The 24296-nt window shown below is 41.6% G+C and overlaps 2 protein-coding genes across 6 annotated transcripts in view; one reads left to right on the top strand and one right to left on the bottom strand.

Moving 5' to 3' along the window:
• Positions 1 to 20298, top strand: part of LOC121295505 (stAR-related lipid transfer protein 13-like) — a 57846-nt gene extending 37548 nt beyond the window's left edge. For all 5 annotated transcript variants that reach the window (XM_041220196.1, XM_041220197.1, XM_041220200.1 and 2 more), the window contains 13 exons: positions 6281 to 6352; positions 8205 to 8286; positions 10564 to 10627; positions 11113 to 12428; positions 12772 to 12945; positions 13050 to 13209; positions 13790 to 13988; positions 14347 to 14557; positions 15963 to 16077; positions 16457 to 16678; positions 17305 to 17522; positions 17947 to 18123; positions 18208 to 20298. In XM_041220196.1, coding sequence (XP_041076130.1) covers positions 6281 to 6352; positions 8205 to 8286; positions 10564 to 10627; positions 11113 to 12428; positions 12772 to 12945; positions 13050 to 13209; positions 13790 to 13988; positions 14347 to 14557; positions 15963 to 16077; positions 16457 to 16678; positions 17305 to 17522; positions 17947 to 18123; positions 18208 to 18325 — 3128 coding nt within the window. In that variant the 3' untranslated portion in view covers positions 18326 to 20298. The remainder of the gene's footprint in view (positions 1 to 6280; positions 6353 to 8204; positions 8287 to 10563; positions 10628 to 11112; positions 12429 to 12771; positions 12946 to 13049; positions 13210 to 13789; positions 13989 to 14346; positions 14558 to 15962; positions 16078 to 16456; positions 16679 to 17304; positions 17523 to 17946; positions 18124 to 18207) is intronic.
• Positions 20299 to 20363: 65 nt separating this feature from the next.
• The window catches only part of LOC121295857 (relaxin receptor 2-like), a 31003-nt gene continuing 27070 nt past the window's right edge, over positions 20364 to 24296 (bottom strand). The window contains exon 19 of the mRNA XM_041220958.1: positions 20364 to 24101. Coding sequence (XP_041076892.1) covers positions 23908 to 24101 — 194 coding nt within the window. The 3' untranslated portion in view covers positions 20364 to 23907. The remainder of the gene's footprint in view (positions 24102 to 24296) is intronic.

Raw genomic sequence — 24296 nt, 5'->3', positions numbered from 1 at the left:
GCACTCCCGTTGGGAAAGTGATGTGACACAATAGTTCCCAAACATTCTATGGATACAATAGCCATTATTCATCGCAAGGAAAAGCTTGATGTTGACCAGAGATTTGCTGTTGCAGAATTGGAAATTTGCAGAAATGTAACTCATTAATACAGTATTGTGTTGTGCAGATGGGTAAAATCTAAAAGGGTTGTGCTGTCATTTTATTAAATGAGAAATGTCTCTTTCCAAAAAGAAAATACAAGACGCTTTTGGCTAGTTATAAATAGAAAACATAATGGGCTGTGGTGGGATGCAGATAATGCCCCATGCCTGTGCCATTGCAGCTGGAAGCCATTGCAAGGTTTCTAAACACAAAGCTTGGTGGTTCGTACAGATTTGCAGGTTTGTATGGGGTCTTTAGTTAACCACAGTGAACCCTCTTGTCTTTTAAACCCTATGAAGAATCCTGTTTGTGATACCGACCCTCTTTAGTTTACACTGGTTCTCTTTAGTGGGCTGCATGCCCTCTTGCCCAGTAATTCAAGGCTGTCTGCTTGAAGTCTAGATTCTAAATGAGAAGAAGATTCAGAGCTTTTGGTACAGAACTCATTTCTTGCCCCTTATAACAATAGTGTAATCAAATAATAAAGCAAGAAATAGCATTGAGGGTGAAGAAAGCAAAGCAGCCAGGGAAAAAATGTATTATAATAAATCTGGAAATGTGGCACCCATTTTTACAAAGCAAGTCAAAGCTTGACTTACTTGCAAAGTGATAAGTGGCTCTTCCAAGTTGTTGCCTCTTAGCACTCTCCAAACTGCCTTGTTGTGGCTAGCCATCTGTTTCTCAGCTGTGGAAATCAACCCTCCCTATCCCCCTTTACACACAAATATACATACAACCCCCCACACACACACCCAAGAAAAAAACAAATCAACACAATTTGAGGCATGCTGAATAATGTAGAACAATGTACTATTTACTTCACTAAATATCTTTTTGGACTTTTAATAGGCAGTGACAGTAATCATGACAGCTTAAAAATGTCTTGCATGAACTCTCTCCTGCCTGTCAAGTCACTGAATTATTTCTGCATTGTTTGAAAAGTCTTTATTTTACCAGCATGTGCAGTTACAGTAGATGTAACCCCATGTGTAATGTACATTCCTGGTTATTTGATTGGTTATGTGATCTGAAACAGCTGTTGGTTCTCTGGGAAAGACTTTTTTTTTTTCTCTTTTTTCATTGCTGGTGTTGACTCTTGGGTAAAAATGAGTTTTTAAAAAAAAACAACATATAACTTGGCAAAAAGAAGGATTCATGAGACTGATTTATCAGTTTATGCGACTGTGTGTTTGTTCTACATAAAATAACTCCTACCATCCCCTGTACAGCTGTAAAGATGATCAGTAGTGAATGTTGTACTGCGCTTGGTTTTGCTAGGAATCCCTCCATGTTGGAATTTTTTTTTTATTTTGTACTAGCTAGCAAGATGCATGCACTAAGTTGTATGGTCAGTAGGTTGCATGACCAGCAGGTAAACCCTTCTCCGTATCATTCCACTGATCCCCTGCCACCCATACTACCCTCTCCTTGTTACTGTACAATCTAGCATCAGTATCTTACAGTGCTGTAAGTCAGAAGCTGTTATGTGTGACTCAGAAGCAGTGGTCTGTGCTTCCTTGTTGAATCAATAGCTATCACAAGTTCTCAGACACAGGAGCCTTTTCAAAGGTGGGCTGTCAGTCGAGCCCTTGTCTAGTGGTAGTTAAGTGTGACCCAGCCAGGACAGTGTGCTTTTGTCAGTTTACACAACAGTTTAGCTGAAACCAGGATTTTTGTTTTTAACAGAAGCATAATGTCATGTTGTATTGCACAGGCTCTAGTGAGCGATGCGTCCCATCGGTGATCCAGGAGGTGCTGCTCTGCTCTGCCACACTGCCCTGACCTCTCTTAGAAGTGGGCTTTTTTTTTTAAGATTCTGAAGTCAACGCAGAGGCCCCTATCAGCAAAATGAGCTGTGGACGTGGAGCCCACGGCCAGCAAAACCAGGTGATGGCCTGTGCTGGTCCCCCACACTTAAGCTGGGAGTGAGGATGGGAGATTGTTTGAAGCTAAGGTAGTCAAACCTAAGTAAACTGCATACAAGGGTTTACTCATAAAGATACCCACCCCATAGGCAGAGCTAAACTGTATAAGTGAACTGGCCAATTGTTCTGTTTATTCCAAGACACTCCTACTATTCTTTTAGGAAAACAAGGAGGCCCATCTTTAAAGCTTCCAGGAGTTCTTTGTCTTTACGTTTGATGCATCTCTAAATCCTCTCCAGTATTTCATTCAGTCACTGTCCCTGGAGGCTGTTTTTATTAAAGCATCACACATCATTTATTTTCATGTTAAGTTTTAACATGATCTTAACTTGTAGCACACTGTAGGAGGAATATGTTGAATTTAATTGTACATCTTTGTAATGCATACAGGAAAGCAAAGGATTAAAATACAGGCATGCAAATTGAAAACAAGCAAGAAACAAATTAGACTGTTTTTATGATGGTCCTAAATAACCCTATTGTTGCATTAGGATCCAGGCTGAATGCCTTCAAGCTCCCAAATAATAAAAAAAAGCCAGATAACAAAGATCTTGATTTTGAATTGGCACCAGCACTGCCCCCCTCCCCAATCTTGAGGGGCTTGGGACGGCAGACAGGCCTTTCTTGTATGCTGTACCATTACACAGAGCTGCAGGGAGGGGGGTAGCAGTAATCCTGCTATGGGCAAGCTTTACTTGACATGTGTGCTATTGGACAGTTTGTCTATCTTCAAGATTGCCCTTCCAGCTGCTCTGCTGGTTTGTTTAGTAGCAGCGGTTGCTGCAGTCTACAACGATGGGCTTTTCAGTGAGTGCAAACCCTTGGAGAGAGAGTGAGAATGCTCTGTGCGCCAAGACAATTCTGCACCTCACTAAAATTTCAAGTATATGTAGTCAGATTAGACTCACTTGTATAGGTATTCCTAGTTTATGCTGCATGTACTGTTTTAGCTGCTTAAATACATTCATTCTGTCTCTCTTAAATGCAGTTTAAAAGCAACGGGCTGATAGTGACAGCTTAGTGAATTGAATCCCAACTCATTCAGTGACTGTGTGGAAGTCAGTTACCTTGGTTTTATTCTTCTGAGTCATTCGGGTCAATTGTTTATAATTAGGCAGTGCATGATTGCAGATGTCTTCAGATTACAGTATAAGGGGATAAAATGGATTGTTTGGTAAACTAGTGGTTTACTGTGACATCAGTGTCTGCTGAAATGGAGATCTTTTTTTTTTTTTTTTTTAATATATACATAAATGTTCCCACAAAATTTATTTTTAGCTCTTCTGTTACAGTCTAACACAAAATACATGTATTACTGGATGTCCATGATTACAAAAATCTGCATTCACTATATTAATATGTGTCTCAACATATCTGTGAAACATCCTATTCAGCTCTGTGTTTTTGAGAATAGAAGTTTGCCTGTGGAAAGCGCGTTGTTACCAAACATTTAGATAGTTGTGAAGGATAGTTCCACCGGAACTCCTTAGCCCAGCTTCTGAAACCACCTTTGGCAGCTGTATTCCTTGGCAGTCACGGCCCTCGCTTCCAGTCAGAGTCTCCCACTGAGCCATCAGCATGGCTCCACTGAAACGGTTGAAAGAGGAAGAGGAGAGGACAGTCTGCCATTCCTCTTCCTGATTCGCTGGAAACACAGCCCACTACACCAGCGCTCGGAGAGCTGACCCTGTGTCAGTGTGACTTTAACTGGGCAAACCCAACCTCAGTCCTCTGCCGAGCCTTTTTGTCCACCCTAGCTTTAAAACATACAGTCAGAATTCCAAGGTATCAGATCACATGTTATTTGTCTCCGTGCTTCATGCTCAATGCATTTTAAACAGGGAGGGTATCCATGTTACAGGTCTGCACGGACAGTGTTTTTTTTTTTTTTTTTTTTTACCTACTTTGAAAAGTCTTGATTGTGGAAATGATGCCTTTTGTGGAAAGTTTTCCTTTAGAAGAATTTCCGTTTAGAAGAGTCTCCACCCACCTGTGTCCATGTCCTCTTGTCTGTCTGTATTGAACCTTGGACGCAGGTTGATGGACTGTATTAAAGCTCCGCCCTGGAGCCAGCCTGTCTCCGAAAAGGAAAAGAGATCCACACGAAATGGAAGCACCACTTCCTCTGGAAATCTCATTCCTCATGGTGTCGCTTTGCTGAAATGTACGTGTCAGGCACAGGACAGAAATAGAGCGCACACGGACTTCCAGACAGTTTTGCTGGAGCTGGTTTTCCTGGAGTTCAGGTGTGACAATCCAACAACAAAAATAGAAGAAGCAGCCAATCGCAGCTGTTGTGGAAAGAAAATATATTCTGTTTGAATTCTTTCTGGCCTTGAACAATGTGCCACTGTTAATGTGACACCAAAGAAAACTGGACTGAGGGATCGCATCTAAAAATACCAGCTTCCCGTTTGGCGATGGTGTTGATTTCCTTGTGGCAGTGTGCAGATTGCTGGGTGCAGGCTTGTGAATTTCAGATGGTGCTGTGCTGCAGGTATGGAAACTCTCTCTCTTTCACTTGTGTTTTTTTATTCATTTCAGTTTAGTCCAGCTTGATTCAATGTACTAGAAACTTGAATGAAAAAGCATGGGATTTCAGGGTGGGACCTGGTCTACAAGTTACCTGGTATCAGGTCAGTTGTACAGTATAAGGTACCCTATTAAAAGGGTAACACTGGTTCCACTGTTAGTCTTGGGTAATAATGACAAATGAACAGATGGCAGACAAACTTTTTGTCCAGAGAGAATACAGTAGATTATTATTATTTTTTTTTTTTTATATTCACAAGCCTTGCTGAGCATCTGGTTTTATTGCAGCCTCCTGGCTACATGAATAACTCTGGACGGTTGTGCTCATGAGCTTTCTAATGCACTGTGCTTTCCAGTTTTTATAATCGATCTCCCCAGCATTCACTCTTGCATGTTTTATTCAATAGTGGTTCTGGCAAGGATGAATTACTGCTTTCTTGAATTGTTCATTTAACTGACTCGTCACGCAAACTCCCTGTGTGCTGGACCTGAGTGTCTGCTGAGCTGGCTTGGGACCTGGGCAGTGAAAGGCTGTGCATGCCATTGCAAGCCTGCTGCACCCTGCTTTAGAAGCACACACTGTAGAGACAAGCTTGGGAACAGTTTTAAGAAATGGCAAACAGTAGCCCATTAAAAGGTCAAGAAATGATGCTGACTTGCCAGTTGCTTGTATTGCAATAATGGGATGAACATTACTTGGATTGTTTTTATGAACTTGTTGTCGTGGGTTAGTTGAAGCAGCCTATCAAGCCACAGAAGTGTTACATTTAAGTATATAAAAAGAAAATGTACAGTAATACAGGCTCCTGAAATTACAGCATTACAAACGACAGCTTCACATCTGAAGTAGATGAAGCAGACCATGTCATTCAAACCCATTTAAATACAGCACATGCATTCATTGCAGTACAGTATGTGTTGACGTGAACGTTAACATGTTTTTTTGTTTTTTTTTCCCAAACCCAATACAGCTGTATTCTAGCAAGCACCTCCCTGGCTGTCTGGATAGAGAGCTAGTACACTGCTATGTGACTGAATTGGGTGAAATGTCAGTTGTTGTGTACTGTGCGTGATTTCCTTTTCATAATGGATGGATTTTTAGGAGGGTCTGTTCTTGGTTTTGTTCTACTGTCTTTTGTACAGTAATGTATAGCTTTCTAAACACAACTGTCTCTAATGGTGAGAGCTGCTGGCAGAGATGGGACTTTCTCCTGCAAGCCTCGTTGTAAACTAGTTAAGCTGCTATTAACCTAAAGGGTCGATAACAGCTCATTCATTTTTGCTGTAAAGCAGGCTGCTGCCTGGTAGATGTGAAACCGTCCATGAGCAAATTTGATTGGGGGCATATGTGGAGCCTGTTTGCTATCCAGCTGTGTCTGTGATACAGACAGTTTTCTTATCCATCTGCTTTTCCAGAGCCCTTAATGTAATCGTTTTTGTGTCAGATAAACAATGGGTATCTCCAGATCTTTTTCTGGGAATTATTAGCTTGCAATTACCATGCCCTTGTGTACAGCTTACCGCCCACATGCTTTCAGAAATCATGTTAACTCTTAAAGCATAACAAAAAAAAAATGATTCTCATATGCCAAAAGCATGTCTAAAGTTTATGAAAGGAATGTAAAAAAAAATAAAAATAAAACGCTGCTATATTAGTATTATTATTTTTGTTTTCTTTCAGAACTTGAGGCTACAGAAGCTTGTGATTGGCTTCAGGCAGCTGGATTTCCGCAGTATGCACAGCTTTATGAAGGTAAATACGGACCGTGCACATGCACAGTAAGGCACTCGATCTGCTGCTCTGCAATGCAGTGCATGAGGTTCATTTCATTACACAGTTTGCACATTCAACACAATAATTCCGTCTACAGTTACAGTGGTGGAAGGCTGATTTTCATTGCCCTTTACTCCAAGAGTATTGTTTCTTCTTTTTGTAATCCACGGATATTTATTGTAACCCGGTTTCAGTAGGTAAGTAAGTTATAACTTTTGAAAAAATAGTTACTGACACTTTTGAATAACAAAACTGGCGCATTAGAGGCCACATGCAGGCAATTGCTGAATAAATGACATAGTCCTATACCTGGATTAACAAGGCCACACATCAATCAAGACCTCCGGCATAAGTGTAATCAAGCAAGTCATTTACATTTTCAACATTAAACTACCATTAAATAAAAAGCCTTCTCTTCAAACCTCAGTTAAAATTTAATTACAGTAAGAAAAACAAAATCTGCCAGATATGCTAATTTGACTTTATGTGATTAGCCAAGTACTGTGCTTTACATAAAGTAATAATTATAAGAGATGCAGATTCTCCGTCCCCCCCCACACACTGTCCTTCCTCCTCTTCCCTATATATTTATTCCTTGGTTTGAAAATGTGTTTGTTTAAAGAGCAGCAGGAGTACGTTTCTGGATTTCGATGCTAATTTAAGTTCTGGCTTGCAGAACAAGAATGCAATTCCAGTGTGAGCTTGTGAACTTGCAGCAATCGCTGTGCAAGCCGCTGTGACTTGTGGGCTGCTCTCTGCAGAGTGGTACCTTTCCCCTGCTTACTGTCACATTCAGCATGTGGCAGCTTGTCAAAAATCACACATTTCAACTCTGAACGGCCTTGGGAGGAAGGAGAATAGGGAAACAATAGCTGGAAATGATGCATCGTGGGGATGTTGTGGGAAACAAATGTTTCCATATATATTTAAGATTTTTTTTTTTTTTCAAGTGGACAAAAAAAGTGATAGAATACACACTTTTCCAAATCGGTTTTTCAGTACTTGTATTTGTCATTTAAGCGCTGACCCTTTGTGCTGCTTGTGCTGGACTGAGGTCCTCTTTCTTTGGACCCTTGGTCACAACTATAACAGTTCAGTTCCTCTTTAAAAAGCATTGTTTGACACAATTTACTGTGTGTGATTGTGAAACCTGAGCAAAATGTTTTTTGCATTTTCATAATGTGTCTCGAATGAATTTGTACGCAAGTCTGTATTTTTAATTAGATGACTCAAGACAGTTGCTGGCTGACGCTGAAGTGCACTTAATACAAAAAACGCAGACAGAATGATTTGCGTTCTCTAGACACAAGAGAATCCAACCAGCTGGTTTGTGGACAGTTTGAGCTGAGGTACTTCAGGACATTAAAATAACATAGACGTGAGAAATGAGAAACTCATTGCCTCATAAGCTCCAACCCCACGTCACGAAACTTTCTGCAGTTCCTGGCAGATATTGTTATAAATGAATCCTGTAAGAAAGGTTATGTGTATGTTCAGTAGGGTGATTTGCATCTCTTTTTATAATAATTTGATGCAAAAGGTATACTGGTGTAAAAGCTTGGTACATCCTATGTATTTGCCATTTACTCAGTACCATGCTCTACTTCAGGACATGCTATACTCATTACTAAACTCTGATTATGAATTATGAAACGTAATAATTTTACGTTTCTCTCATACAGCTAGCAGTTTGGCAAGGGAGGTCTGTGAAAATGCGTTCGTTCAGCACATAGCAGAAGTTCGGAGATCCTTTTAATTTCCCTTGACCTGTTTGCAAACAAAAGTAGGAAGTGTGTGAGTTCCGAGGCTGTAACTCTGGTTTGTTTTACAGACTGTCTGTTTCCCATCGACATCGCCTCTGTGAAGAAGGACCATGATTTTCTGGACCGGGACTCGCTGAAATCCCTTTGCAGGTAACCAGAATCTTCTACGTTGAGCAATATGAAGGACACCCTGCAAACAAACTTTCAGTGTCCAGCTCTTTTTTTACATGGTTTAAAAAAGCAAGGATGGGATGCAGTGTGAAATACCATAACTCTTATCTTCCCCTAGATTCGATTCAAAATACTATACCTGCAGTACAGCGGCTTTTAAAAAATACCTAACGACAACAAACTGTGGTAAAGATCAATGATTTTACGTAGTGTGCTTTATACATTAGCAGGAATACATAGTTGCATATTTGCACACTGTTTGCAAAGTTTTTATTTATGTGGTTCTTGTTTTGAAAGCTACTGTAACATTCATTTTGGGGCTTGATTTGTAATTGCTGCAAAGCGTCACAACGCTGAGATTTGAACAGTCCTCCTCACATCCAGTGGGCCAGGGTTGGCAGGCAGGGATTTCTGTCTTTCTTTCACCGCTGTTGCTCTTTGTGTTGCGTTTCCGCCATTCATTGCATTGAGTGACCTATCAATTGCTTCTGCAGTTTTTTTCGTCCAAGCATATTCCTTGCAGTGCGACTGTAAACAAACCCGTTATCATATAAGCAAATAGTACAGTGCAGTATAGCTCCCTGTGGAGTGGCTGTGGAATATTTGCTTTAGAAGGTGTTAGATGTTGACCTTGCTTACATTTGGATTGGGGGATGGGGGACCCCCTAACCCCCTAACCCCCTAACCCCCACCCGGGGGTGGGGCACTACTTTACACTCAAAGGTATGTAGCCAAGCTTAGGCTAAAATCAATTTGAAGCCAAGACTGGTAGTGAAAGATGCAGAGTGCCTTTTTTAACACGCACTCAAGCTTGTTTACGTCCCACAGATGTGTGCTGGTGCTGCTCGAATGAGACCAGAGCTTTAATTGAGGTGGAGTATTGCAGGTCTGGCAGGTCATTTTGTAACAGTGTATCAGTTTAACATCAACGTGAACTTTGAGACAGATTTCTGCTGAGCAGACTGGATGTTCTTTGTGAGTTGGGGAGGGACCCTGGATTAAGATACTGACCTTTTACCGAGAACAAACTGCAGTTAGCAGCGTTGAAACGTTACCCGAGGTGGGTCTGAGTATTGCACAAACATGCTTGGGCTTCAGTTGAAATTTCCAGTGAGCTTCCTAATACAGATCGTGTTTGTTGGTGCTGCTAATCACACATGGTCCATGATCAGCTTTTGTGCCGATTTCACCACTTTCCAGAATCATATTTCTCATACTTTCCGTGTCCACAAATATTTTATTAGTTTTTTTTTTTTTTCTACTACCAAAAATGCTGCACTGACCCCTTTAAAAATACAGAGGAAGGCATTATACAGAATATTTGCATGCGTTTTACATGCCATCGTTAGTCTGTATATCTGGCATCTTTGCAGATTATTGCCATTTTACTGGGGCTTCGTTTCAGGCGGACTGCAGGGGCTAATGAAATAAGCATATTGATGAGACCATGCATTTTCTTCCAAAGCACTGTACTGATGTGACTGCCAGGGGGAGCCACAAGCTGAAGTGTTGTCAGTGAACATATTTCTGTACAGTTTTCCATTCTTGCAGCTGAGATACCTGTCCTGTTTTGTTCTGCAGTATGTGTGGGAACCACTTGAGTTTCCACTCATCACTGTGAACCTGCTGACAACCCGAAGGGTTTCCATTCCCTGTCAAGCCATTCTCTTTCCTTGAAAGAATAACCTCACATGCAAAGGACAAAACTCCTTGAAATTTCACCTTAATGTATAGACAGAAAAGATCTTGCAGCAGGTCTGGCTTATTAAACCACGCAGAGCACCTGTTATAATCAGGAATGCACAACACAATATAGGCCTATGTTTCCAGCAAATAAAATAATATTTATTTGCAATTCCAAGTTTCAAGACCTAGGGGGAAGTATTTTCTTATTGACATACACTTGCTGACAGTGAATCGCTGCTCCGCTGGGATGACTACAGTTCTGTGTCAGATTTTCTAAACAATTAGCTGTGTTGACTGGAGCTCTTGTTATTGGTGTAAAAGGCTTACAGTCTGCAGGCTTGGTTGGTTTACTCTAAAGGCCTGCAGTCTTTGGCACAGAATGCTGTGCCTCCAAGTGGTGTTTGCTTAAATATATATTGACACTACTGTTGCTTTTTTTAGCAAGCTGGCTTGAATTGACAGCACGTGATGATGTCGTGCTAGAAAAGGTTTTAATCTCATTGCTTACAGTTTAGGGTTACACATTTGCTTGTTTCTTTTCATTAATGACATTTGCTCTTTTCATATTAGGAGACTGACAGTTCTGAACAAGTGTGCCTCTATGAAGCTGGAAGTCCATTTCCAGCGCAAACAGGTTGGTGGTGTTTGTCATGTGTGTTTTTAGGCCTCTTTGCGCAAGAGTTTTTAGCATATTGTTTGAACCCAGGCAGACAAAGAATCTCCCAGCGAGTCAGTGGCTGAGCTGGGAAATGCATCTCTTCTGATTATCAAAGCTCGGCACTAAAAAGTAGGCCATACTGTATCCATGCATTTAAGTATATGCTTCTTCCTAGTCAGCAGCTTCTGTGCCAAGTTAAAGAGAAACAAATACAGTAAACATGTAACATTTCAATTAAATCTTGATTAAACTTGAATAAATAAATCAATTTGGTTTATTCTACCACAAATGCTGCACTAGTCCCTTTTAAAAATATATTTGAAGGCTTTATACAGAATATTTGCATCTGTATTACATACCATCATTAGTCTGTACAAAACAAATCTGTAATTATTTTTGGCATATATGTCTGTTTCTGTACTGAAGCTATAGATCAATATGTTACCATTTGTGCCGTTTAGAGCGAAGACTCAGAAGAGGAGGATCTGTGTGCCATCAGTGACCGTTGGGCCTTCCAGCGGGACAGTAAGCGATGGTCCAGACTGGGGTCCTTCCCTCCTCCCAGCTGTAATAGCCCTGAGGTCCTCCACTCTGACATGAAAGCTTCAGCCAGCCGAGAGAGCGTCCTAAGCGACTTCAGCGACCTGGAAGGTGTGTCTGTTCGCAGCAGCAGCAGTAGTGCGGGGAGCTCTGGAGGAACCTCGGGGAGTCGGCTCACTATGGCAGAACCCTACTCCAGATTCTCCTCCCATCACTTGGACACCACCACTGTGTCCAACCGCAGCCTCACAGAGAGCCGCTCCTGCAAAGACCTGCTGGCTCGCAAGGAGAAGCCCAAGAGGCACAGATCTCAAAGCTTCCTGAGGAAAATTGGATCTTTCAGAAGAAAGGATAAGGACAGAGAAGCAGCCAGATCAAAAGACTCTGACGCCCAAAGCTGTGACCTCCAGGAAGGGCCACTACAGTCTTCGATGAGCTTGCTTTGCACAACCAACGAGAGCCTTCCAGGCTTGAAACAGAACATACCTGAAAGCTCTCAGTTTAAAAGAAGGATGAAGACCATCTGTAAAGCTACTGTCGGACAGCCTGCTTCTGAAGGCAGTGGGAAACAGAAACAGAAAACCACAAGTGGAGGGATTTACTTAGAGGATTATGAGATGAGCTTAAAGGTTCCCAACTGGACACAACAGCTTCACAGGCCACTGGGTCTGCAGAAGGACTGTGTTGTTTACCTCCCCAGCGATCACAAGCCAGGGACCTTCCCAAAGTCCCTCTCCATTGAGAGCTTATGTCCCACAGCGAATGACGATCTGAGGAACTGGAGATTGGGCAACCCGTCATTAGAGATGTCGATGTGCAGCAGCAGTGAATCGCAAGGCTTTGGCAGGTTGCGTCCACGCAGGAACTCGTGCAGCTCCATGGGAAGCATCTACGACAACGTACCCGAAGCGTACGGCAGCTCAGAGGACCTTTTCAGTTTAGGAGCTGGAGGCATTTGCGACCTGGACGATATCCTGCAGCATGTTCACGGGCTCCAGAACACGATCGATCTGTGGTCCAAAAGAGTTTGCCCCGAGCTGGATGACCTGGAGTCTGAACTGCCCGGTGACCCCATCTTCCCATCCAGTGTCCATTTCGAAGAGCAGTCCATGTCAGATGTGGGAACAGCAGCTAGTGACTTTGACAGTACAGGGAATTCTTTAAACGAAGCAGAAGAGATGGAAATGAGGGAACGGAGGGATTCAGGAGTGGGGGCCTCGTTGACCAGGCCTAATAGGTGAGAACTTGCAGAATAAATAAACTGATGTTTCATCTCTGGATATTAGATTGTTGCTTTGTAACAACCTTGTATAATGGCTGGTGTCTTTTAACAGGTGGGAATAGCAAATAGCTGTCATTGTAACACTAGGGCAATAAGCTGCAATTTGTTAACAATCTTTCCACTTTTACCTTATAGAAAGTGGAATTGTGAACTGCAAATACAATATCTTAATATTCACACACAAGGTAATGCTATGCTTTAAAAGCAAGATGTAAAAGTAAAGTTAAACCTTATAAGAATCACAGGCAATGTGCAGTTGTTTTTAAATGGTTTCTCATGCTGTGCCTTGCTGTTTCAGGAAGCTGAGGTGGCACAGTTTCCAGAACTCGCACCGTCCCAGCCTGACCTCTGCGTCTCTGGAGATCAACCGACAGTCAGCCGCTCAGCTTAATCTGCTGCAGAAATTCTCACTGCTGCGACTCACTGCCATCATGGAGAAGTACTCTGTGCCCAATAAGCAGGGCTGGAGCTGGTTAGTAGTACCCTTCCTCTCACAATACCATCCTGCTCATGCCCTGGCCGCTTTCCATTTGTTAATCTGATCTGGTTTAATCGCCGAATTCTCCTGCTTTACAGGGCGGTGCCAAAGTTCATGAAGAGAAGTAAAGTTCCTGACTACCGGGACAAGAACGTATTTGGAGTTCCCCCGATCATCAATGTGCAGCGGAGCGGGCAGCCCCTGCCTCAGAGCATCCAGCAAGCCATGCGATACATCCGCAGCCAGTGCCTGGACCAGGTAGGGGCAGCCGGGACCACTTCATTTAACACTGCTGGTTGAGGTCCGCTAGTAGCGTTCCCATTACGAACTATGTGCTGTACCACAGGGCAAAAGGACATTTGGTCACCATACTCTCAACCCCCCCCCACCCCCCAAACATACATTCCCCAGATCACTTTAATTAGGAATCTCTGCTGGGAACAGCTATAAAGTTAATACGTTGAGAAAGCCAAATTCTTTGGAAGAAAACCAGTACAGAGAAATTATTTTTTCCTACTGTCTTATTATCAGGTAGTGTTCTTTTGTGCTTTTGTGCTGTACAGTTAAAGGGCAGGGCAACCATATTGCATTTTATATGAATGCATCGCTCAGCAACAGCTGTCAGTTGCAAGCCTGAATAGCTTTGTTTTGACTTTAACATGTCACAATATACTTTGAGGTTATAATGTAATACCAACTAAATGTATGTTTAAAGTAATGACCAAGAGATACTGGTCCAGCAATGAAAGCTGCATTTCAGTTCCTGCTGTTGAGTCTAAGAGGTTTAGCAGTTCAGGTTGCTCACATGGTGCTGAGCCTCTCCTGTCCTGCTCTCCAGGTCGGTATCTTCCGGAAGTCAGGTGTGAAGTCTCGGATCCAGATGCTGAGGAAGATGAACGAGACCTCGCCCGACCACGTGAGTTACGAGGGGCAGTCTGCCTACGACGTGGCGGACATGCTGAAGCAGTATTTCAGGGACCTTCCAGAGCCTGTGTTCACCAGCAAGCTGACTGACACTTTCCTCCAGATCTATCAGTGTGAGTACGAGAGAGAGAGAGGGGCTCGTATAAATAAACGTTTGATCATATGCACAGAATAATTATAACACACTATGTGTAGACTTTGTAGTTGTAGTAGTCGTAGTAGTACCAGCAGCAGGCATTGCCTTGTATGTACACAATCCATGAATAGAGACTTGGACTTGAACTGCTTCTTTATATAGATTCGATGATTTGGAAGGTGGAGATTTTTTTTATCAGGCATGGGAAGACCCTGTTGAAATGCCTTTGCTCGCTCACCCCCTGGTCCCCCTTTCTGCCAGAATCGCTGGCCAAGCAGCACCGCAAGTGTGCGTCTTAACTGCTGTGCAAACCTTCTGCTCCCTCTGCCTCTCAGGTGTCCCAAAGGAGCAGCGTTTGCAGGCTGCACAGGCGGCCGTCATCCTGCTGCCAGACGAGAACCGGGAGGTGCTGCAGACGATGCTCTACTTCCTGAGCGACATTGCCTCCGCCCAGGACAACCAGATGACCCCTGGAAACCTGGCCGTGTGCCTGGCCCCCTCCATCTTCCACCTCAACGTGTCCAAGAAAGAGAGCACCTCCCCCAGGTAAGGACCCCTGGGCAAGAGGCGAATCAGGTTCAAATGATGAGCGATTCATTTTTATAATACCCTTCATGTTATTATGTGAATGAATGCTGTTTCAGACCGGGGTTTTTGATCAGAAGTGCTTAGTCTACACTGACCACCATATCTCGTTCTTGTATTCTTTGTCATTTTATCTTCAGCTTGTGAGGCTGTAAAATGAAATGGGTCAATTGTATTTGTATTTTAGGCTCCTCGAATCCCATTGTATTAGGGATCACTGAAGGAGGGATAAAATAAAAAGAAAACTTAAGGGAACTGAATGGAGTCCCATATTTCTCTTGGTAGGAAGTTCAATAGGGGTGGGTAGGATATACCACTCCACCTCTTTTATAACAGACTTGTGATTTTTGACTATAACAACATCTTGTTAATCACTTCCTTTGTGTTGTCTTTGGTTATCCATGCTCAGAATGCTTGCATGTTGCAAATTGGATGGTGTATGCTATACTGTGACACAGTTATGGCATTATTGCTGAAAGCCCTTGCTTTCAGATGATGGTTTGTATCTCCACTGCTGCTGCGGACAATGGTCTTGTTAATCAGACTCCTGTCCTTTAGGAGGAAAAAGCTGCAGTGTTCTTTCTCACACCATCATCTCTGTTAAGCATTGAACAGGGGGAATAATATGTGTGTTCTGTATTCCCTCTGTCTTTCACACTGTCTGGAGTCTGGACAAGTAAACCTTGTGATGAAGCCTTGTGAAAGGTTGTGGCAAAGTGGCTTGTAGTTTACAGGTGCAGGAGTGATGCAGTGTTTAATCAGGAGACAGACAATTGGAATCCACTCAGAACTGGGTTTTAATTATATCCTGGTCTGGTGACCAAACAGTAATTCCAGGCAATACACAACAATGTGTAATGCACTGGAATAAAGAAACGGTTGCAGTGCCAAATAATAAACACAATCAATAGTACACGCACAATATACAAACACGGTCACCAGTCCTGGGTGAGTGCTGTAGTGCTAAAAGCAATTAATCGTGGTAACAAGTGAAGTGCTGTCCGGTTTGTTCTGGCCTCTGGCAACAGCTCCGGACGTGTTTCTCCGTCTACTAAATAACATGTAACAGTTAGAGACAAGACTAAACAAACAAAATGCTCATGCACTTTATAACACAGGTCCTTAACCAAAATGAAAAAACAGATTACGTCGATTTGCCCCCTTGTACCATCACACATGACCCCTTGGTAAACGATTGCAACTGCTCCTCGGATCCACGGCTGCCACATTGTTTCCCTTCGGGGTCGATGAGTCGGTGAACCGAAGCTTCGCCCCCTTTCTAGATGACCGACTTCCTTTTAACCCTTGGAATGAATTGTATGTGTGGGAGGCTAGATCTCTAAAATTTGTTGTCTTATTCTGTCAGATTGATACACAGGAGGGCGGCTGCATGGAAGCCAGACCAGAAGGACCTGAATGAGAACATGGCGGCCACCCAGGGACTCGCTCACATGATCATCGAGTGCAAAAAGCTGTTCCAGGTAAAACAGCCTCTTTGACCGTGCCTCAGTCCTCTGTAGACATCACTTTTTAACCATCTATTTAGTTTTTTCTTGTGCAGTCCGTTCGAGTGTGTTAATTCGCCCTTGTAAGTTTTTTGTAATACCCAGTTAATTAATTTCCTTTCGTGAAACTCTGATTGGTATAGAACTAAAACTTTTCATTGCCACATAATTTTTTTAACCTCCAGACCATATCCATGGTTTGGCTCTTTTTTCGCAATTTCAATTCATTTCATGTTTACAAACCGTTTGATCTGATATGACATTACTTCATACTACCAGTGATTCATTTGTAGCTTTCTCATTGTGTTTAAAGCAGACTCGCTGTGTGTGTTTGTGTTTGGTTTCTCTTGCATAGATCCCCCATGACATGATGTTGCAGTCCCGAAACTCCTATGTAGCCGCGGACGCCCACCCACTTCCCTTGGAGGGGCTCAGCAGGAGTCTGCTAGGCGAGCCCAGGGATTATCGGGCCTTCCTGGAGGACAGTGTCCAGGGTCTCTTACGAGAATCGATGGAGAAGTTTAAAGGCTGGCTCACCACACCAGGACCTGAGAGCACTGAATTATCATACAAAAAGGTTTGTGGATACGAACTGCTCTGCTCTGCTCTGAGTTTTTTTTTTTTTATTGGCCATATTAAAATGATGCATCAAGATTTACCTGTTAGAATACTGTAAAACGTTTATCTGACACGTTTAATTGAATTGAATTTAAATTAATTGAGTTAGCTATTGTCCCACAGGCACTTTCAAGAAGGAATTTGAAACTGGTGTTGGTAACTGTCGTCTGCTAGTCTTGCGTCATTGTTTTTGATGTAGTGCCAAGGAATACCTTGGCTGTCTGTTGCCTCCAGTACCATGTTAAAAATGGGGCTTTTGACAGACAAGTCTATTGTGCTGCTAAATCCACCTGCAAAAGGATGGTTCAGGGATTACTGCAACAGTGATTATATATGTTTTGTACTGTAGATTTCAACAATCTTTCCAGGCTGTTGTATTATCTGCATGATGACTTTTGCAGTCTGACCTGTGGTTAGTCTCTAAAGACAACCCAAAAGGACCTCCTATTGTTTCCTAAAGGACAGTTGTTGTTTTAGGCTATGGACGAAATAACTAATCCTGTGAATGTTTGTGGCTTTGATAAGGTTATTGTTAAGACATTAATAAGAAGTGAAGTGCCTCACCTGCATTGCTCACCTTCACAGGTTGGGGACGGGCACCCCATTCGTCTGTGGAAGGTCTCCACGGAAATCGAGGCTCCGCCGGTCACAGTGCTGCACAGAGTGCTGAGAGAGCGCCACCTATGGGACGACGATTTACTGCACGGCAGGGTGATTGAGGCCCTGGACAAGAACACTGAAATCTATCACTACGTCACAGACAGCATGGCACCTCATCCGAGAAGGGATTTCATCGTGCTAAGGTGGAGTACTGCACATGGTTGCAATTAATCATAAACATTTTCATGCAAATGTATATTGGCAGGCTTCTGCAAATGTAAGGTTGTTATAAATAGAAATAAAACATTATTAAATGTATATTAAACGCTGGAATAGCTGGTCATGGTCTGTATATACCAAATAGTAAATACCACAGTGCTGGTCTACAATATCCCCTTCGGTCACACATGTTTAATAAAATTTTTAGAAATGTTAAGAGTTTGTATGAACTCTATGGAGTTCGGGGAAGTAGCCCTGCCATATATGCATATAGATACATGTAGGGTTAGGTTTAACATGGTGCAATTGTGCACACTGTGACTGAAGGGAATATATAACTTGTGTTATGTCTTGCAACCTCTCCTGTGCTCTGCTGCGTTTCTGACTGGGTTTTGTTGTCTGGCTCAGGAAGTGGCACAGTGATCTTCCGAAGGGGGCGTGTGTGCTCGTGTGCGCCTCGGTGGAACACGACAAGGTGCAGCTGGAAGGCGGCGTGCGCGCGCTGCTCCTGAGCTCCAGGTACCTCGTCGAACCCTGCGGGATGGGCCGCTCCAGACTGACGCATGTCTGCCGTGCCGACCTAAGGTGAGCAGAAAACGAACACCTGTGCTCCTGCTTGCATGATGTCAAATTGAGTATCTAAAGGTAAATAATTTACATTGTTTTTAGGGGCCGCTCTCCTGAATGGTATAACAAGGTGTTTGGACATCTCTGCGGAGTGGAGGTTGCTAGGATACGAGACTCTTTCCCTGTGTTAACAGCCCGGGGGCCTGAAACCAAGCTGTAGAGCGTCTCCAGGATTCCTGCTTCTGAGAATCAGTAAAGGTCTACACAGCCCGGATCTCCTTCACAGTACACCGGGACTCATTTAACTTCTGTCTGACAGAGGAAATGCAACCAGTGTGTAATAAAAAAATGCAAGGCTTAAAGCTATTGGAGGCATGATCCGATTTGCTGAGTTTTTAAAATTGTGTTTCATGAAAGGAAAAGAGTTACGTGGGTATCAGAGAAAAGTTACAAGTGAGGCAAATTAACACGCTTGAAATGTCTAGCGCCCTGCACAAAAACAAAATAGATGGTTAATAACTGATGCCTATACAGGACCATGACACAGTCAAAGAGGTCAGGCATTACAGCAGCAACATGAGATGGTTTTGTGCTGGGGCCTTGGGACTCAGAATGGGTTTGGATGTGGTTTGGGATTTCCATTTTTTTGTGATGTAAGCAACGCAGAGTAACAGCTCCAACATGTGATGAAAGCAGTGGGGATAAACCGAAATCCCAGGACTACAGGAGGGGTAGTAGAACACGCATAGGGAATTCTATACCACCGGTGTCTGTCGACACACGTTGGGCAGCCAGTGCTGCACCGTTGTTGGATGGCAGTCAGAAAAAGAATAGGGGTATTGAAAGAAATACTGAACAGGGAGGGAAATGTGTTTTGTATGAAGATCCATTTTTAGGAAGCGCTTGTGAAAATCACTCAAGCTATTTCACAAAGGCCTATGAGATGGATAATTTGAAAAAGGAAAAAAAAAATGCAGCATTTATCCAATGGAATGTTTTTATATATTTATTTCTTTTCGCCGCTATGCCTGCTTGTCGGATTATCACCAGGCATTAACCACGTGTACATACATTTACTTGTACCTAATTGAATAGTGTTTGTTTTTGCAGGCTAGTTTTGTGAACTCAGGATGGGTTACTATCTTGCTGCAATGCGCACTGTAACTCATTGCTGCATTTCTGCGGGATGTAATTAGGCTAATCCCCTTTTTCATATATGACTGCACTGTACAAACGTGAAACATATTTTTTTAGATTTCTTAATTGTAAATAAGATGCTGTACTATTTTGTTAAAGCACCTTTGTGTTGAACTAAACACCAGCAGGAGTGCTATAATCAGTCATGTTTAATGAGACAGCCATCATTGTGCCAAAAAGAAGATAGGTAGAATATTGTCCATTGTTATTGACTAGGACTAGGCAGGGAGTCAAAAAGACCCTTTTTTTTAACGCTGTTCATTTTCAGGCATGTGTTTGTTTACTAATGTCTGCATAATGAACTATTTAGAACAGGTTCAGCTAGTGCTGTTGCACATTAGACAGTCATAGCCTCAGAATGAGCTTCTGAAAGTAGTGATGTTCTGCTTGTGCACCATACACTTACATGCAGGTCATTAATAATAGTAATAATAATAATAATAATGAAACGGACTCACGAGTCAGGGAGAAGGTTTTCTGACTGCACAATGTACCAGGGAGGTTAGATTTTATTGTATTATAATAAAAAAGGCATTGATTGCGTTTCATCTTCACTAGACCATAATATAATGTATGTGTAGTTTTAGTTTATTTATATATGTTGGTCAATTTGTTAATCCTGGGCTTTTGGACACATTGACTCCACATTGTATATAATCATTTGTCAAACTGCCTCCTAGTTGGATTTGTTCAAAGGCACTGGTTGATGGTATGACTGACTGTAAAATGCAAACATATTGTTATATGAAAAAAATATTGGGGGCTGCAGATTTAAAGTTACAGTAACTTGGATATTTATCATATCTCTGAGAACACCATCCACGACAAATTAAAGGAAAGCACCATTACACAATGGAGCATTTATTTATTTTTATTTTTGTTTGCATTTACTATAGCTGCACGGTCTTTCACTAAAGTATTAGCTTCACACATGGTAACATTAATATTATTATATATACCAGGAACTAAAAAAATGTTGATGTTCGTCACCATGGTTTCTTGACTATTATTATTATTATTATTATTATTATTATTATTATTATTATTATTATTATTATTATTATTATTTTAAGTGTTACTGTAGCTTTAATGGCTGCTGCTTTTTTCTTTTTTTTTCTTAGGAATTGACTTGTTCTTTTGACAAAGGTTATCTGAGGCAACCCTTCTAAGGAACAAAAACTAATGGAATCTCTCATTTTTTCTTTAAAGCTGTCTTTCTCCCAGTGGGTAGCAGGTGTTCTGTGCAGTTACTCAGTATAATTGCAATTCCTTTAGGCTATGTTGCCATGAAATCGCTAAAACTCTCCCGCCATGTGCTGGTCTGGTTCAAGATGGGATACTCTTAGTGTAAATAAAATAATAATAATGTCTTTATACGCTTTGAATATTGTATGCGTCAGTCGATTCTATATGTATGTGTATATAATTTGCAAACATCGCTGTTTTATTTGTTTTAATGTGTTGGGCATTATGTGTAATATGTAACACTGCTCGCTTATGATTCTTGTCAAATATCTGCATAATGTGAAACTAACACACAGTAGAAGCCGAAACTTGATTGGGATGGGCTTCAGAATTCATTTCCATTTTAAATCAGAGAGATTTTAGCTGGAAATGCCCAAACTGCCAGTCTTTGTAAAGCACCATACTCTGTTTTATTTTTGACACTGGAAAAGGAAAACTCCCTTTCTTGTCTTGGTGTTTATGGAAGGCCCAGTTTCTTGTCCTCTCCATCTTTTGTTGACAACAAAGTCAGATTTCAACATTTTTGAGAAGGTGTTTCTGCTGTGCATTATGTTTTGTGTGTGTAAAGTTACATTGTTATATTTCAGGGCTTGATGTCTTGCATCTTTTTTTTTTTAAATGGGATAACTCTTATTTCTTTGCTCTACCTTGTACGGCAGCTAATGTTTCCAAATTTTCATTTTAGAAAGTTTATGAAGAAAATCCAAAAAGGGACGTCTAACAGCGGTTTCAACATGTTTAAACATGTGTGAATCCTTAAAGCAACAGTACCTGTGACTGTGGCAAGTATTAAGTTCCCTGTATAAAACTAATAAATGTATTAATGTCTATTGGCTCTTTGTAACCTTGTTTATTTTTGCTACTGCTTATCAAACAGAATTTCTATTATATATGATTTTGTATTCTATAATTACATAAAACTGCCATTAATAGGCTAACCATGATACAGATTTTCTTTTTTTTTTAATTAATAAATATGTAAATATTTTATTTGTGTCAGGGATTTTATTTTTTGAATGCGCTTTCCTGCTACCTGTATATATTCTGTTGCCTTGAATGTCCGCAGCTTAACAATAACCCTGATGTTTACAAAAGGGATTTTCCTTGCATCGCCTCGTCCGTTATACATGTAAAGACGCGCGTGTATCGGTCTCTCTATGTGAAAATTTATACAGTGGTTACCAGACTTTTAATTCCATTCTGTTTCATTTGCTTCAAGCGTATTAGAAACAAGCAAACAAAAAATTAGGTCTGCTTAGAAAACATTTTGTTGAATGTAACATTTTATTGAAAATATCTTCATTCGGTTTGCTTTTGCTGTGAACAGTTTAATAACCTTTTTTTTTTTTTTCTTTACATTTAATACATTAATGACACACAATGGCATGTTCCTTTTGTTAGAAATTAAATAGCCAAACGGATATCAGATTTTGTACAGCATTTGTGTGCTAAAAACAATTAAAAGAAAGAAACAAAATGTAAACGACATCAATCTGTAGCATACATCCACCCATACAAAGCAGTATGTGCCATGTATGCGACCGCAAGCCACAGCATACAGAATATAGCGCCCAGAGTATGGCTGTGGAATGTAGTTGATTAGTTATCTTTAAAATAATTACAGTAGAGAACACTGGCATCTGCAGTAGCATTGCTTGTGGCATAATTATCATCTGTACAGACATTGTGCAAAGCCATGACATGTTCTGGCATTCAGCAGCATATATACAATCCTGTATCTGGAATTTCAGCTCCTCGGCATCGACCCTGTGGTATTCAGCCCCTGCCTGTACTACTCCCCACTATCGTTTAGTTTTAGAAAACCCCTCCTACATCTTGTCACCAGGTACATTTCTGCTTATGGTCTGCATCTGTGTGTCACAGGGCAGGATACCATGCACCAAACTGTAAGCAACTACTCTCTGATTGCTATTGTAGCCATACTACAAATCATTGTCCGATTTGTTAACTGATGGATTATCAACACAAACAGATACCTCTATCGCTTCTGGTTGAAATTCCAAATACAAGATTCCTTCTGTTACAATAAGAGTAAACAGGCATTCTCCATGGTTGACTGATCGACTCGTCCCAGGCAAGGGGAAGTTCCTCACAATGTGAAATTGTTTTTACTCCTGAAGCCCCCACCACACCCAGGACCTCCTTAACCTCAAGATGCCACTTATCACGGGGAGTCTATCCACAGATCTCTAACACTGAAGGTGTCTCCTATTGGCAATGGCAAATACCTTGCTTTAGCATTGCTATGTTGTCCTCGCCATTCACAATCATGTGAAAGGACAGCATGCAGTAGTTCTTGTTTGAATCGCTTTTTGATGAGGTAGAGGTTTGTAAGACAGAAGCTAGACGACACAGCAGGGTTCGTGTGTGAAGAGAAGCAAATGTTTCCTATTAATCTCTCTGGTGTTTGAAACGGAGGAACCAAAACTGCAGCTTCCTTCCTAGTTCATTGCCAACCCGGTCATTCTGTGCTTTGTTTTTTTCTCACCGTTTTGCTGAAATGGCACACTTTGAAATCTCAGCTGATGACTAACTTTCTGTGATCATGTGTTGCAGTTCCCTTTGATTGCCACTAGGAGGTAGCATTTGAACAGCTCCAACTTGGCTAGGCAGTGACAAGAGTAACTGAGAAGTTGAGGTCTCCCTATTAAAAACACACAGCCATAGATTTCGATGGGTGATGGGTAAATACTCCCTCTTGCCCCTGGTGTCTACCTTTTCATTTTATTTGTAATTCATCTACTGTAAATAATCTAGTTTACAAACCCCAAAGGGACAGTGAAAAAGCAAAGAAACTTGTACTCACATTATAGATACCGGAAGAGTGTAGTGCTCACAATACAGAAACACAAGAGCAGTGAAAGGTGGGGTTTTTTTTGGTATTTTTTTTTTTTTTTTTTTTGTTTTGCTACAAGAGTCAGGAATCTGTATTTCTACAATTTGCGATTGTGAACTGAGAGGTCATGGAGGAGAGTAACTCATCAATACAAAGAACAACTCTATTTAAATGCTGTAGCAATTAAAAGCCTGGCTAGTTTTACATCCACCTCCCAATTTTGGTTCCATGTAATTAAGCAAAGCTGTCTTCAACACACAATCTTGGAGTGAGTTCAAGGTGCTCCATCGCCGTGTACACTGTCAACACTGTTGAAAATAAGCTGACGACAATGGCAGCGATTGAGAATCGGGGAGGCAAAAGAGCGAACTCAGTTCAGTGACATCTTGGGATCCTGGCTTCATGTCTTGAGTGACTGGCAGAATGATCCTCATTGAATCCCTGGTGAGTTTACAGGACAGGTGGATAGCCCGCCCCGCCCCGCCCCGACGCTGTCAGACGCGTCATGACATTGCTGTGTTTATGGTTGACATGGCAGTGCTTTGGCGACGGTCTTTGACTCCCAGCTGCTTCCATTTCATCTGCAGGCAGTGCTTGAGTCTCTCCTGAAAGGAAGTGGTGGTGATGCTGTACAGGATGGGGTTCAGCGCACTGTTGATTGGCAGGATGAAGATCACCACCCAGGAGGTTATGGTACCTGGTCAAAAAAATAGACACGGGATTCATGTTGCACTGTGCACGACAAGCAGAAATCCAGGGTAAGAATCCATGGTCACAGGAAAATATATATATATATATATATATATATATATATATATGGTATAGATATATATATATATATAATATATATCTACTAATCTACTACATCTTCTGCAAGGTTTATATGTACTTG

Source organism: Polyodon spathula, chromosome 20 (genome assembly GCF_017654505.1).
Source record: "Polyodon spathula isolate WHYD16114869_AA chromosome 20, ASM1765450v1, whole genome shotgun sequence".
Classification (NCBI taxonomy): domain Eukaryota; kingdom Metazoa; phylum Chordata; class Actinopteri; order Acipenseriformes; family Polyodontidae; genus Polyodon; species Polyodon spathula.
The sequence above is the reverse complement of the archived record's forward strand: the minus strand, read 5'-3'. Positions and strand labels throughout refer to the sequence as shown.